The sequence below is a fragment of the Aplidium turbinatum genome, chromosome 2 (genome assembly GCF_918807975.1).
Source record: "Aplidium turbinatum chromosome 2, kaAplTurb1.1, whole genome shotgun sequence".
Classification (NCBI taxonomy): domain Eukaryota; kingdom Metazoa; phylum Chordata; class Ascidiacea; order Aplousobranchia; family Polyclinidae; genus Aplidium; species Aplidium turbinatum.
The window spans coordinates 9,093,451-9,110,684 of NC_137473.1; the positions used below are offsets into that span (position 1 = coordinate 9,093,451).

The 17,234-nt window shown below is 36.6% G+C and overlaps 2 protein-coding genes across 2 annotated transcripts; one reads left to right on the forward strand and one right to left on the reverse strand.

Annotated features, from left to right (window-relative positions):
- Positions 1-207: 207 nt before the first annotated feature.
- LOC145788303 (kelch-like protein 25) lies at positions 208-1,848 on the reverse strand. The gene has a single exon (XM_082600084.1). It carries the CDS (start codon positions 1,846-1,848, stop codon positions 208-210), a length of 1,641 nt encoding a protein of 546 aa, XP_082456210.1.
- A 2,023-nt stretch (positions 1,849-3,871) lies between these two features.
- On the forward strand, positions 3,872-13,207 carry LOC145765008 (carboxypeptidase B-like). The gene is made up of 12 exons (XM_082576740.1): positions 3,872-3,930; positions 4,312-4,390; positions 4,831-4,901; positions 6,425-6,479; positions 6,637-6,750; positions 7,056-7,256; positions 7,717-7,827; positions 8,226-8,429; positions 9,072-9,158; positions 10,462-10,546; positions 11,266-11,378; positions 13,099-13,207. The coding sequence occupies exons 1-12, from the start codon at positions 3,872-3,874 to the stop codon at positions 13,168-13,170; spliced, it is 1,251 nt and encodes a 416-aa protein (XP_082432866.1). The 3' UTR covers positions 13,171-13,207.
- The last annotated feature ends 4,027 nt before the right edge of the window (positions 13,208-17,234 follow it).

Below are 17,234 nucleotides of genomic sequence, written 5' to 3' on the forward strand. Positions count from 1 at the left end.
AAAAATAGTAGGCCTAGCGTAAGCTGACCAATGAGGTTATTTATTTCTATCAAAACATTTCTACCTCATGGCAGCAAAAAAGAACTGAAGTTAAATTTATGTTTTATGTGCTTGATCTTGGATGGGGGTGCCATCTCAACACCATTTTTTATTAGGGTAATTTCTAGTAATTTTGCATAAAATCAGAAACAATACAACAAACGAGGATTAAAGAGAAACAATCATCTGAGCGTTCGCAAACTCAGGAATACTTGATTCGATTGTCCACGAATTCCTCTTTGGATCATAAGCCTCTACTACATTCGATCCTCCTCCAGCTACGTATATCTTCCCATTCAAAACACAAGCTCCAAAATAAGATCTTGCACAATTCATCTCCGCAACGTTGCGCCAGGTTTGGTTCTGCGAATTAAACGATTCAACAGATTTTAATTTCCCGTCACGATTTTCCCCTCCGATTGCGTAAAGTTGATCACTAAGAACAACACCAACTAAACCTTTTCTAGGAATTTTCATTGAAGGAGCAATATTCCAGCTACCTTGGAGAGGATCGTAATATTCAATAGAATTTAAGTAGGTTATAAACATAAACCTTTGTCTAAGTAACGATACAGGCAAACCCCCAATTGCATATAATCTTTTGCCGTTGGAAACCAAGGAAAACTCGCAACGCTCTATCCCCATGTCATCAATTCCGGTCCATTTGTTCAGTTTAATGTTGTAGCATTGTGCAGAGACATTAGATTGAAGACCTCTCCATCCACCACAACTATAAATGCAATCATCGAAAACTGCAGAAGCACCACCTTGCCTTCGATCATTTGCCGAAGCCAATTGTATCCAACCTGCCTTCTGGTTGTCCATGTCTAATCTTTCCATTGCATTACTATTCCCTTCACTTAAAACATAAACTTTTCTTTCGTGACTTACAATTGATCCTTTGTTGTGGCAAAACTTTGTGTCCGGCAAAGCAGATATATCTTTCTTCGTGATGTCATATTTCCAAAACTGATTTTTTACAAAAGCTACAAATTGAGTTTCTTTTTGTTGTTGAACAACAGCTTCATTGTTTTGTTGAAAACGAAATCGAGAAAATGTTGATTGGAGACACATTTGGAGACATTCATTGGCATTAATAACCATCTTTTCTTGACAAACAACGTCTTGCAAGAAATCCCTAGACAAATTGTCTAGTTTCAATAAACGGAAAAGCTCAGGTAAGTATTGCTTTCGTGGGTCGATGTCATGCTTGATCCATTGAATGATTCCCTGGAATACAATTTCTTCCGACGTATTTTTATTTTGAATTTTAACTATTTCTGTAATGTCTTCGAATTGCAATTCATTGAACTTTTTTTGCTTGGTCAACATTTTAAAGTTGTTTGAGATTACATGATTTGCTTGTTTTACGATTGTTTCAAGGTTATACAACTTTGAAAACAATCGAGCATGTAGACAGTTTGTCACATCCATTTCCTCAAATAAAAACTCTACACAAAATTCTTTCAAATAAGGAATAGCCATGTAATTAGCTGCTTCTATCAAATTGTATACATTTTCACTTGTGATTGTGATGTCACAAGTGTAAATAAAGTTTAACACAGCTTCAAGTGTCTCTTCTGTCATTCCTTGGATATGTCCTATATTTTCATACATTTCCTTCATTGAAACAGAAAACATTTTGGAGAAATATGTCGAGAACACACCAAGGATGCATTTGTGTCCAGTAAACTCATTAGACCCAGCAGTTAAAGTGATATCACAATAACTTTTCATCTTGATTCTGTCATTGTTTAACATTGTCAAAACTTCTAAAGCATGATTGCTTTTGTAGCTTTTATACTTCATTGTAACTAATTCAATGGAGTTAAACTATGCTTTCGTAGAAAGTATCGTGCTTGGTTATAGGCTATACAAGTATACACATAGTCTCTGTAACCCTAAAAGGGGGGTCATCAGAAGGTCCTGAAAAATATGCAAAGACAATAAATCGGCAATACCTGAAAAGAGCCGATAACTCGCTCTGCTTGTTTTTTTGCTTGGCATTGAGCACTTTTTGTAGTAATAATAGTATTCATTGTTTAGTTTTTGTAACATATGTATAGATATTTAGTTACATCAAATACAGTCATTAGCTTTTCATTAAAATCCTTAACGGGTTGTTTCATCCTTATTGGGATCATCAAAATGTTCTTATTCAAATAGAATTCTATTCTGACTTTATTTTAGAACAGAATTTTATTTGATTCTGTTTGAACAAGAGCCTTTTAAAATTAAACTTGGTCATGTCAGAATTAAAGCTAACTGGCCGCTAACCAACGGTAGAAACTGTGACCTACTACAAATGATGCAAGGCATCAGTTACAGTAAAAACTGATCGGTTATTCAAGCGGGTGATTTGCTTGTGTCTATAGCAACCTAGCTTAGTTTTTGTTTTAACAGACTGACTAATTAGGCTACTGCTAAACTTATAACTTATAAACAACAAAACCATACTTTAAAAGCGGGCAAATAATTTAGCAATTTTGATACCAGCTACTCAATTTACAGTTTTTTATTTAGTCACAGATAATTTTTGAGCTATAGTGACTGCAAGTTGGGCTGATAAAAAATAGACAACTACGCATATAAGAAAGTCACAATGATTGAGGAGCAATAAAAAAAATCTTTTATCAAGCTCAATGGGCGTATTTCTGTGTGCACAATAAAGTCTCAAGTTAAAAAAAATGATTTTACCACATCATTAAACTTGTAAAAGAGCTTTTCAACGACAAAAGACGTTTTTTTCTCTACCTCATTAACGCTAAAACTCAGAGATAACGCAAAACTCGAAAACCTAGCAACACTTTATGGTAGCACAAAACTTTTTAATTAAGTCAGCAGATTGAACGAGATAGTTATATTCGTTTATTGTGTTTCGAAATAAATTATTCACTTTTTGCAAGTCATTTCTTCAAACAATAATACTTTTTCAAGGTCAAGGGAGCTACGGCTGGGAGTAAAAACTATTATTCTATGTAGTAGTGATGTCACAAAACAATCAATGTCACAAAACAATCAATGTCACAAAACAATCAATGTTACAAAACAATCAATGTCACAAAACAATCAATGTCACAAAACAATCAATATCACAAAACAATCAATGTCACAAAACAATCAATGTCACAAAACAATCAATGTCACAAAACAATCAATGTCACAAAACAATCAATGTCACAAAACAATCAACGTCACAAAACAATCAATGTCACAAAACAATCAATGTCACAAAACGTCACAAAAACGTCACAAAACGAGGGTGTCCATGTCCAAGCAATCTTGCGTCATCGTTCCTGGGGTAAATCGACTCGGCTTTTGATTGGTCAGTTTTCGAGATGGGACAGCAAATAAGAAACATTTTGCTAATACGCTAACATTACTCTTCTTCTTCTAGAACGCTTCTTCTTCACATTACTCTTCATCCTTAAAATAAACTTGAATATAACCAATGCTAACATTACAACTACAGCTAAGGATAATTAAATTTAGATGATTTTATTCTAAATTTTTTTCCAAACGAGATAGAAAGTGTTCGATTTCTTCAATGCAAAATTCTTTCTCTTGGTTTCATTGTTTTCCTGCAGCCTTGCGTCTGCAATAGACCTACACTGTAATTATAAAGTTCGTCCAAATCGTCATTAAGCATTAAGCAAACGTCAACAGCAATTCACATTTGCAAGTAAGCTGCATCTGCAAGTCTTTTGCAAACACCACTTTGATGTCTGGCTTTTTTCCCACGATAGAGTTAGTTTATTTACAATAATAACGACTAGTTATAAGAATTCTCAAATAAACCGTTTTATCACTTTCTGCTACTAACGGATACAAGATGAAGTGCTTAATATTTTTGCTTTTTGCTGGTCTTACTCTTGCCAAGCGATTTGATGGGTAAGATTATTTGATTAATTGAATATGTATTCGTTGGACCAGTAAAATTTTTACGAAGTTTATTCCAAGCAATTTGCATATTTCCAAAGGCTTTGAATCACCGCTTTAAGCCCAGTTAAATTTTTTCTTAGACTTTTAATTGTAGACTGTTCCATTCAATGAAAAGCTATCCAAAAACGCACAGAGCTCATGTTGAGAACTGATCGCCAGGTGTTTGATGTTTCCACTTTTTTAAATAGGCTACTTTACCTATTTCATTTATTCACATTTGGTTAAATGACAATTTAATGATACAAAATATTGTTACTAAATGACGATTTTTTATCTTTTTATTTAATAAATAAATTTTGATAATTTTTTATCAAGTTATTAATGTTCCAGGGATCAAGTATTGACCCTATTTCCAAAAACTCCTCATCACCTGCGTTTGATCAAAGAATTTGAAGAAAATACTGATGTTGTAAGCAAATACTTTCTATGTACAGAATCGTACTTAATTTGTTAATGAGTAAATAGAAGAATGTGGACTGTGGAGGTGTTTGGCTGTTTCAATACATTCGCTTCAGCACCAAAAATCATCATAACCTACGTCAAAAATTGATCGAAGGTCGACACCTCTTACCAAATGATTCCATCAAAACAGCAATAGCTATTAAAAACAAACATTAAACAATCTATGTTAACTCTTTCCCGCTTCTTGCTTCAATTAATTTTTCTACATCTTTGTTTGTAAGCTTATACTCTGCAACACCAACACAAATGCGCAATATAGTGACATAAATAAAATTAGGTCTAAGTCTTATAGATTCTTTATGTTTCTGAAATTTGACATGTAACTGTCTTCAATATTCGTCACAACTAAGTTACTTACCAGATGTTGTGTAACCAACTTATTTTAAGGCTGATTTTTGGAGTCCCGACAGCGCAGCAGGCCTTCGAATCGGAGCAAAAGTTGACATTCGATTTCCAAGGCAAGAACAATTAGAGGCTTAAATTAATTATCATTGTTGAACCATAGGCATACGAAGCCGAGCAACGTGATCAAGTTTAACATCTTTAAGTTTATTACATTTACATAAACATAAAACTACGTAACAAATTAAGTATCGAACGTTTTCGACATCACAAGATGTCCTCTTCAGGAATAATATACATACAAATTAACTACATCTGAAAAAAATACAATGGTTCAAAAGTGAACAGACAATTGTATGCTTGCGGCTCGTCTTTCTTGCTCTCTGTATTTTAAAATTAGTTTTTTCGCACCTTGCCTTTCTACCATATCATGTGATCTGTTTAAAACCTTTTGATGCAGTTACCTTTGATTTTCGTGGAGCCTATATCGTTGAGTTTGAGCTAGTCAGAAGTACTGTGCAGTTTTTGTCTTTTTCTGTTTATAGATTTAGTTAACCATTGTATTTTTTTCAGATGTAGTTAATTTGTATGTATATTATTCCTGAAGAGGACATCTTGTGATGTCGAAAACGTTCGATACTTAATTTGTTACGTAGTTTTATGTTTATGTAAATGTAATAAACTTAAAGATGTTAAACTTGATCACGTTGCTCGGCTTCGTATGCCTATGGTTCAACAAGACAAACTCTCTACCGAAGCTCTATAATTATCATTGGATGAACTAACTCTCAAAGAATACCTTATCGTAATGAGATGTTTGTTATTTGTCATAATTAAGTCCTAGTTTATTTTTTTCTGTAAGTCGTAATTTGAATCAGAAGGGTTGTACAAGACTCTGAGGAGAAAAGTTTGGGCCCGCTACAAATGAGACCCTTGGGCCTCACGACCAGGAAGTTTGTAAAAAAAAAGTTTCTACTCAAAAAAGAAAAACCAAAAGGAAACTACAGTATTTGGTGCAACCATCTAAGAAAGAGATGGCTTTAGTAGATTTTTTAAAAAACTGCCGTTTTAAAAAACAAATAGATTGGATAGAAACGCACAAAATCGAAAGCATATGCGGTGATATTTTTAAGTTCTATGGCTTCTTGAGAAGGTGAAAAAGTACCTCCTGACCTCCTTGTCAAACCTTTGTGGGACTAAATATCCTTTTGCTTATCGCTTAAGGTTTGCATCTAATACAGAACTTCAAACGTACGGTCTGTAAGGTTTGGTTTGGTTTTTGAATATTTATCCTCGGACTGACAAAGCCTTGATTGGTTATTCCTGGTAGTTTCGCATACTCGTAGAATGTAGAGGCTTTTGACGCATGGCGGTTACCGAGATTGGCAGAGTGAAGTTTTCCGATTGTTGAAGTGTTGTTGCAGGGGAACTATTCCATTCACTAGGTGCCGCTGAATGGAGAGCAGTCCTGAAATGCGTTGCTCAAGCGCACACCCCGAGAGTCGAACTTGCGCCGCGTGATCTTGAGCCTGACGTGTAACCATTGAGCTTACGGGGCGGACAAACTTGGGATGTAACTAATACTACACTAACAGTTCACGCAGAGATAATTTTGTTACAATATTGCAACACTTCACAGATCATATTTGAAAGTGGTGAAGTCAAAACTAGTCGAAGCCAAAATGGAATATGAGGTAAGTCAACACATAATGTTTTTTCAATAATGAAAGAAAATTGCAATAACCTGCAACTATTGTAGGCTACGTTTGACCAATCATAAAGATACCCACGCATAAACTGCTGATTTACGTACGTAGGCTATATGCATAAAAATATTTTGTTACTTTCTAGATAAAAATGAACAACGTTCAAGAATTCATTTTCGGGCAATTTGACGTTCGAAAGACAACAAATGCGAAGAATTACCAAGAGTATGATTACAACGTATATCACACCTATGATGAGGTAACAAGAATTTACTTGTAGAAATTCGTAATTAGAACCCAATAAAGGTAAAACAGCTAACAGACTGTTGTAGGCTTTTTGAGGTTGAGCTGTCTTATAAGCTAATTGTAAGCCAACAATTGTCAATTTCTCTTGTAAACCATCTTATAATCACAATAGAATTGCAATAACAAATGCATTGCAACTGTGCAGATTCAACACCTAATGCTTGCTGTTCTACAGTGAGTAATCACCTTTGTGCTTACACCAGTTGATCGTTCTTTGTAAGCAAGTTTAATTTTGTAATTTTATTTTACTTTCAACAGATTCAACAATGGATCACTGATACGGAAATGGCGTATCCGGAATTGGCCAGGAAGAGCTTATTTACAACATCCACCGAAGGCCGAGAAGTAAATATGTTAACAATTGGATCTTCTACAGAGAAACCAATCTTCCTGATCGATTGCGGAGTACATGCAAGAGAATGGATTTCTCCAGCCTTCTGCCAACTCTTCATCAACAGGGTCAGTAAAATATAACAAAGTTAAAAGAAACTTTATAGGCTATTCAATATTCATATTATAACATCCTGATCAATTTTTTATATTGTCATGCCATATTTTCTTGACTGTTGTTGTGGTTTGGCCACTTGGTGACTGTGTCTGTGTAACAATTGAAAGGACGTCAGTTCGACACCCAGTAAAAGTACGAGGCTGCGTTTCGCTCACAAAAAAAGTTAATAAATTCATAACGGTTGACACGAAAAATGCGATACAATATAGGCCAAATAATTATTTTGTCAAAGTTACGAGAATTGTTAGAGATGCACAAACACAAAATAAATATTTTCGCTCATAACGAATTCAATAGCAGACTATTTCGTTTTTATTTTAATATTAGTTAACATACAATGCAGACGGTTCTTGTTTGTATTGACATCCTGGTAATTAGGTTTGCTTTTTTCTAAATTATATTCATTACCAGATGCTGACTCAATATGGATCCGATCAAGAAGTGACTCGGATGATGGACGAAATGACTTGGCTAATCATACCTGTCTTGAATGTTGATGGTTATGATTACACATGGACTAATGTAAGTCATTTATCATTGTCATAAAAAAGGTAAAGGTGGTCCCATACTTGACTCAAGTGTCGGGTATGAGAAGACATAAGGTTCTCATTGTAGGCTACTAAGTTACACATAATAAGTCTTTTGTAAAAAATAAAAAAATAAAACTTTAACTTTTGGTTAGCATTATGTTGGCAACAGCATCTTCTTGGGTAACGTGGGGTACGGTAAGTAAGTAGGCTATATACAACATTACTTTTGTTAGCTTTCCTGAAACAAATAAAGCAAATGAAGTTGTAAAATTACATAGAAAATGATGTCATCCTGAAATTCCAACTGCTTCAAAATTTACCGTAAACATCGAACTAAGGAAAATCTTAACATAAAATAGAAACTGATACGCATTTGATATGACAAGCCAGGATCGGATGTGGCGCAAGACACGTTCGAACTACGGAACTGCTTGCACAGGAGTAGACGCAAATAGGAACTTTGACATTAACTGGAGTGGAGAAGGAGCGTCTACTAATCCTTGCAGTAGCACCTACTGCGGCCCGTCGATCGAGTCGGAGCCGATTGTCAAAGCATTGTCCGATACCATTAGAAACAACCAGGGTAAAATCAAGGTAAATTGTTGTAGCCTACAGTATATCGAATATCTAAGTTAATTAGAACAAAAGTTCAGTCAGAACCAGAATATACAGCATCATTATGATAAACGGGACTTAGCTATTTCGTTTTATGAAACTCTAGGTCTATTACAAAATACAATCACTTCCTACATGTAGAAATATAGTTTGACAGAGTCTGATCATCAACATCAGATACGTTATCAATCATCATCATCATCACTTCATCTATTATCAATTGATACATCACATTATTGATAATAAAAAAATAAAGCACTGCTTTAGTAGGCTAAGTGACTTAAAAATATTTTGTCAATGTTTTTAAGCTAGATAAAAAATAAAAAAAAAACTATCAGTGCATTTTGCAATAAAAGCACAAAAAACTTTTTTGAACTTTCTTTAACAGTAAATCAAGGATAGCCTACCAGACTTGGTTAGAAATTCCTGCAGTAGATATTTTACCTAGGCTTATATCTTGAGTAAGATATCGCATTTTCAAGAAGTCTTTAAAGTCAAATGTAGCCTACTAATTTCAAATTAACGCTGCGGAGAAGGGTTTGTATTTGCTAACTTTGTTGTTTTTGATGTAGCAAACGTAGGCAACGACAAATACAGTTTACCATATGCTTTGTTTCCCAGGGTTATATTGCCTTTCACAGCTACAGCCAGATCTTCGTTTACCCTTATTCGTATGACTACAAAGATGCAAGCAACGCTGATCAATTGGTATGTTCAAGAGTTTGCGTGATTTTTTGGGTTATCTTGCTATTTAAAGTTGTTGTCAACTGTCACCATAGTATTTTGCGTACCGGTAGTGGTTATTAAATAGATCTTTCAGTGATTTTTATCGGACTGGCTCTTTGTCGCTTCTAGCCCATTTTTTTATGCCGCAATGAAATGACGCAGAGATTGTATTTACTGTGGTGGTGGCACGATAAGTAGCTTACTTTGTGAAAACATATCTATTACTTAAAATTAAGCGCACTGTTACATGAAGGAGAACAGCGTAGTACTTTTAGCCTTTCACATATTTACACTTACCCTACAGTTGTAATTGTAAGAAGAGTTAAGCCGGCAGTAACAATTACCGGTATTCATAAAATCTCAAACAAAATACGGCTTCTTCCAAGAGTTCACAGACACCTCAGAACAGGGGCTCTTAAACCGGATGGCGCGCCTCCAGGAGTGGACTTCTTCTTCTCTTCTTCTTCTTCTCTCGTTTGACTTGTAGTAGCTTAGATTGGCAATGCCTCCTCGTGCAGCCAAGATACGGTAGTTGGGTCCAGTTGTCGAATACCAGTGATTCCACTTGGGGGTCGTAAGATGGGGCATTCGTGAAGTATGTGTTGCATTGTTTGTTCTACCGCTCCGCAGACACATATCGGCGAATTATGCAACCCCCACCTAAACAAATTAGCTCCAGTACAGCCAACGTCACATCTGATCCTGTTCAATGTGACCCATGCCTTTCTTGAGAGGTCTGCTCCAGGAGGGATGGAGAGTGCTGGCATAACTGAAAACTGGGGAGGGATATGTGGCAGCTCATTCCATTCTTGGGCCCATGTTTCCATGCAGCTGAAGTTTTTATCCACAAGCTTTCCAGGAGTGGAAAGAATATCTAACGGGGGGTGGGAAGGTGATAGGCTATTGCACTATAGTTTCTTACTGTAGGCTATCGTACAGGTCGTGAACACAAATGTTGGTACCCCAGCAGTGAAGACTCAAGCTAGCAATAAACTTAGGCGACTGTGAACCTGACAGTGTAGCATAAATTCAGAATTCATGCTACACTCGACTGCCGAGAAACACATGTTTTTGAGAAAAGTCGTGATGGCTAGTGTGGAGGCAACACCGGTGTGGTTAGCGAAACACAATGCTCGCTGTTCCATAGTGAGTAGCCTACCGGTAGTCAGGTAATGCTGACGCCAGGAAGATCGCACCTTCACAACAGTTTCTATGGTTTCGTGAGACACGCTTTGGGAATTTCTGCACTAGTAAAAAATGTTTGAATTCTGAAATTGTTGTTTAGTATGACGTGTCATCACGGGCCGTCGATGCAATCAAAAGCACTACAGGAATGGATTACACCTTTGGACCGGGCTACTCCTCGCTATGTAAATATAGTAGACAGACGCCTGCTTAGGCTATTGTTTATTATTAGCCTACTTTGTTTCATTTTAAATATAATGTCTCTATACAGGTCTAACAAGAAGCTACACTGTTGTGGTTAGCGAATCCCAATTGCTCGCTGTAGCCTACTAGTGAGTAGGCTACTTAAGCCTTGTGCTGATAGCCAGGAAGAACGCCCCTTTTTCACACAAAAATCTTCACTCTTCTTCCTGTATGCTCCGTTAGCTCAGTGGTTACGCGCCCGGCTCATAATCACGCGGCGCAAGTTCGACTCTCGGGTGTGCGCTTGAGCAACGCATTTCAGGATGGATTTCTAGTCTCCATTCAGTGGCACCTAGTGAATGGAATAATTCCTTGCCAACAACACTTCAAGAATCGGAAAACTTCACTCTGCCAATCTCGGTAACCAGCCCTGTGTCAAGAGCCTCTACTAGTATGCGAAACTACCAGGAATAACCAACCAAGGCTTTGTCAGTCCGAGGATAAAGATTCAAAACCAACCAAACCAATATGCTTCCTTACAAAAATAAACTAGCCTACACTACGCCCAATGAACCATAAACCTAATAAAGTGGTAGGCTAATTAAAAATGTTAAGTGTTTCTTTTTGTGTTTTGTTATTGCTGTCAAACAAATGTAGACAGCCTATATTTGAACGAAATGGTGAAGCAAGGTTTGAAACAAGGCTTTTATTGCGCGTTTAGACTTGGTATCGGGAGGGTCGAAAGACATGGCTTTGGATGCCGGCATTCCTTTGTCTTGGACCATCGAGCTAAGAGATACTGGAAGATATGGCTTTCTCCTACCAGAATCGCAGGTAAAGAGATATGTTGTTGATTTAGAAATTTTGTAGTTCAAGTCTAAATTAATTTTATACTGAAGCTACACGTAAAGGTGGTCCCTTTCAGTGCCGGTCTTTGGGATGTGCAAACCGTGCGATCGCACAGGGCCCGCAAATTAGGGGGCCCGTAATTTACTCAGAAAATGCAGTAATTTTGTCATTTTCAATGGAAAAATTCAACAAGTGAATTCAACAAAGGAAAATTAGCAACAAGAAAACATAGAGACTCAACGAATTCAACCTATTTCGTCACCTGAACATTTCGTACCCTGGAAAGATCGAGAAAAAAAACGACATAGCCGAAGTTGCTGATCAGAGTTGCCGCAAACATTTCAAAATTTCTCGATCTTTTCAGGGGACGAAATAGGTCGAAATTTAATTTTGTTACACGATTTCAGGGTACGAATTTTTCAGGGGACGAAATAGGTTGCATCCAGACTCAACATAAAAACATAGCTTTATTTCCGAAAAATGCCAAAGAAAGCATGATCTTATCCTTTTGCTATGCCACCTGACAGCACCATTTTACAGTAATATTCATACCTAAATTTTTGTTGAACATGCTCTCAGAATGCCCCAAATTCAAAGTAATTTTTCAAAATTTTGTGGGGGAGGCTCCCCAGACTCCCCGTCGCTGGTTGTCGTCTTCGGCGATCACGCCGCCACCACCGCCCCTCCCCTTTCAAAGTACCTAGCTACGCTACTGAATTGGATTATTGTCATTGGGGCCCGCAAAGCATTTTCCGCACAGGGCCCGAAATACCCTAAGACCGGCACTGTCCCTTTAAGGCATAGGGGTGTAGGAGAAGGTTATTTTTGGGGTTGCGAAAAAAATTCTGCCAAAAAAAGAATTTGCAATAAAATATCCTCCACCTCAAAACATGTCACCATTTTTTTTTGCACGTAGCCTATTGTACAATTGATCTTGACTGTTGATTCTGAAAAATAAAGGGGATTAAACACCAGGATGTGACCTAAGAAAGTCACAATGTTTGGCAGGACTATAAGCAACAATCCAGAATAAAAAGAGAGAAAGCCCACTTATTTCATATCTCAGTTTTTAATTGAAACCCAGTAACAAACTCACATACAAAAACATCAAACCAGTGACTTCTTTGTTAGGCTACAGCTTCAATCCTGGATCTATTTATCTTGCTGTGGTAACCTACACAGTCTTACTCTATTCTACTACCAGAAATTAGTATTTGAAGCTCAAATATATGCAGAATTTCCATAATTATAGTTTATAGACTAGGATGGTTACAGGCTATCTTTTCAACACCAATTTCGGCTTACATTTTTTTGCCAAAAGTTTATACTATATGACGTTCGAGGGTTAGCCTATCAACTTATCATACAAAAAACTAGGTTGCAGCAAAATGTATCCCACACTGTTTTAACTAATTTTCTTTACAGCAATAACCGGCTAATTTTTTTGCCCAAAGTTCGTAGGCTACCATAGCCTACTATAAGAGTTTGGAGTGTTACACAAAATTAGGTTGCAACAAATATGTGTTTCGTGCTATTCTGATTGTGCCCAAATACTAGTGGGCGAATTCAAACAACATGATTCGGAACACCAAACACAAGCTATAGGCTACCGTGGTGGCTAGTCTACAGTGAGATTAACAGGACAGTTGTTTTGTTATGTTGCATGCAGTAATTTTTTCATTGAGGATAACTATTATTTTTTCAGATTGATGGAACATTCCAAGAGATGTTCCAAGCAATGATTGTGCTGACCGAAGAAGCAATCACTAACACGTGATGTGAGAAGCGTGTTAAAAACGACAAATAAACCAACAAAACTAATTCCTGTTTATTCCATGATCAATTTGTTTGTTTTGAGAAGTAGAAAGTCTTTTTAAATTTTTATTAGGTGGCTTTACTTGACCTACCTGTAGCACAGCCTAGGGTTGTCAGGGGGCACTTTTGGACCCTACATGAATTTAGAGGCCGGCAACTTTCACAAAGGAACAGAATTAGACTAGAAAAGAACACTAAGTAGGCTTTGAATAATATAGTGCTTTTTTCTTTAAAATTGTCTTGATTTGAGGCCTTAAAATCTCATTGGTAGGCTACTACCGGGTTCAAGTTATAGTCTAAATATCAACGGCTTTGAGCATCACCAATTACCTAAAATCGCTGATTCAGGCTGAGGACAGAACTGTTGTTTCCATTGATTAACAACTGTTTTTGTAGGTTACAACAGTTTCACTTAAAATACTATTTATTAAAGTAGGTTACCACAACCTCATCACGTCTACAATACACAAGCGGTTTGTTTTCATGTGATCGCAACCTAAATTTTTTTTCATGTCAATGTAATCTCTAATAAGGTAATAAAACCACTTGGTTTGTATTTAATAATGTTTGATTGTGGGGATATCTTCGGACTGAGAAAGCTAACAGAGCTTAATCCTGGTAGTTTCGCATACTCGTAGAGGTTTTGAACAGCTGACGCAGGTCAGGTCACCGATTTCTCAGAACAGAAGGGAGTTTCCGATCGCTGAAGAGTCGTTGTCTGTGAATTATTTCATTCATTAGGTGTCGTTGAATGGTGAGCTGCTCATGAAGTAGGTTGCTCAAGGGCACACTCCGAAAGTCGAACCAGCCCCGCTTGATTTTGAATCTTTATCCTCGGACTGACAAAGCCTCAGATAGGTTATTCGTGGTAGTTTCGCATACTTGTAAAGGCTCTTGACACAGGGCTGGTTACCGAGATTGGCAGAGTGAAGTTTTTCCGATGTTGAAGTGTTGTTGCCGGGAAATTATTCCATTCACTAGGTGCCGCTGGATGGAGAGCAGTCCTGAAATGCGTTGCTCAAGCGCACACCCCGAGAGCCGAACCAGCGCCGCGTGATCTGAGCTAACGGGGTTCACGGTCTTCTTTCGTAAAGTCAGGCGCTTGATAAACTGAGCTATCGGAACGAACTGAAATGCTAAAGGTGAGTTGGAGTGTCCAGTTTCAAAGGATAATGCACAAACCTCAACCGTAGAAAGCAGAAAAAAGTAACCAGTCAATACAGTATTCAAACATAGCTTACATTTTTATTCTAAAGCAACTCGTGGTTGAGGTTCAAGAAATCAAGTTCGACAAAAAAGCTTTTCAAATCAAATTGTCCTCTTCACCAAAGCAAACTACATTATACACAAAACAATTAAAAGCAGTTAAACTAAGTCGATGTTTCTTTTTTTTCGAAAACAAGGCTAATAGAAAATACATTGGAGGCAATGGAACATAAAATGGGGTCAAGTGAAAAGGCATTCGGCGTTTCTTTGTAAGATTATATTTGCATCTTGTCATCAACAAAAGCTTCCGCATGTCATAAAGAAACCTTTAAAGATTGGGAAAAACGAGTTGGAACTGGAATACTTCTCAGAAAATTTCATCATAAACTCAAGCATTCAATTTTCTGCTCTGATGATAAATCTATCAAATTATTACTAAACCAGGAACAAAACGCTCACAAATCTTGGAATAGAGGTTAATACAGCTAACCAACAATTGTGCTTGAGCCTAACCATGACGTCATAATATGACGTTACGTAATGCATAATATTATTATGCATTACGTAACCGCAGTTATTAAAAACTTCTTAAAAAGCGAAATACGTAGTTTATTTTTAGTCCCGGCGTCGTTTAAAACTAAACGATCTTCAAAAACAGATTCAGAAGAGGCTTGAATTTGACGAAACAGGGCACTTAGAGTTGGATGCACCCACAGAGAATTTAGGCGGCGGAATAAGCTAACTCTCTGATTAGTTAATCGAGAATCAGTTTGTGCAAATTTTATTGGAAAAACTATAATCGGCGATTCTAATTATCGGATTGCGATTGGTTGAAAGGAACAAAACGCCCGCGAATTGAACTTCTTAATCGGCCGATTTGCTTCATCCGTGAATATTCGGCTGTTAGTTCATCCAACCATCAATGTACAACAATAATAGCAATATATAAACAAGGCAAACAAACTCTTTACAAAATAAGCTGAATTAATCTGTGAAATGTGGGACAATCCTACCTGATGTCAATATACAGATGATCATGAAAACACAACAACGCACAAAACACCACAATCTACCTGCAAAACTGAACTTTTTTTGAAGAGTTGATCAGGATTTCGCAATCCTGACTGATAACGAGTTACTTCACAAGGTTTTTACACGATATACAAAATATATACATAAAAACGCTCTTTCTCTTGTGTCGTTTTCTTCAAATCCTAAATAGTTAACTTTATTGTCAAAGCAAGAGATAACTCGACAACGGAAAAGAGAAAACTATTTGAATCAATAGTCTGAAAAAGTTGAAATTTTTAGAGTTTCTTTAAATGCTTAGTCGAACTCATATTTACTGTTCAACGCGCATTCGCCAGAACGGAAAACGTGTGGTGTTCAAAACGTTTTATCATTCAAATCCCCGGGAATAAAACTTAAGAATCTCTACCAACATGCTATTTCAAGATGGGCGACTCGTACTTTTAAGAAGGCTTAGTTAGATTAAGTACGCCTGAAGCTACCAAATAATAATAACAGCATTGATCAGACAAAATTGGCAGATTACTATTACCTGACCAACGCGTTAAAGAAACGTAAAAATAACTAAATCTTTTGGCAAAACGTGCAGTCCGATCAACAAGAACACAAGCACCAAAAATACACAAGGTCAGTGCATGCCATACCACAAAATAGTGCAATCAAACTGTAGCTTGGGCATACTAAAATACATTATAGTTGCTATGCTGTTGAAGTTACCAACATGCTATGTACAGTTATACACACATCAGTCTATTTAGTATTTACACAAAAAAACATATTTTCAAATGTACATGATTTTGCAAAAAAGCTTCACCAATCTGTGTGACTGTAAGAAAACATATTCATAAAATGTCTCACACGAAAATTCTTGATAAATTAAACAATCTGTTCAATTGACGCCGGTGAAGCTTCAATAAAGTGATTTCATTTTTTCACTGTACAATCCAATGCTAGCTGACATCTATCGTGGCAAAAATTTGTTGTCGAAAATACGATTTTCTGTCAGTTAATGCAGATTTTAATACAGCTATGCCTCTGTCACGTTTCTTTGTGATCAGCGAACCACGCCCGATGTACGACGCTATCGATTTTTCTGATAGTTAGTTTAGCGACTTTTTGATGTTAGTTCACACGAAATTTATGAAGAGGAAATTTGCTCAAACACGTGACAATGGCACAAAACAAATTTAAAAAAATGTATATTTCCGTTCTGCCATGACATTTGCTCATGTTGCCGTCTTAAACACCACTCCAAAAGTAAAAAACCAAAATTTGCTGAAACCAAGGCTTACTAAGCCATGGCTGAAACAGTATTTAAAAGAATTCTATTTGAAACTTCATCTCGGTGCTACGTATTGTGATGGACTGATGGTGCTACATAAATGTATGTCAGGGTGTGAGGCGGGTTAATTGGCCAAATAGTATATGTTAAGATTACCTAAAAGTATCAAAATTAGTACTTAAAATGCTGAATAGCCTCATCTTTTCATTGCATGACAATAATAACTAATTAAAATCATGTTACGATCTCCAGTCAATAAGAAAACAAATGTGTTGGTTGCAGAAATGTATCATTGTAGTGGAGCATATTGTAAAGTTGTTTTTCTGTTACACCAAGACAGATTAAGGTAGATTCGTCTAATGCTGCTATACCAAGCAATCAAAATTTGACAAATTGGCAGACTACTACCACTAGTATTTACGTTGAAGAAACGCAAAAATAACTAATTCTTTTAACAAAACGCGCACTCCAATTTGGTTCTTATATCGACAAGAACACCCCACAAGCAT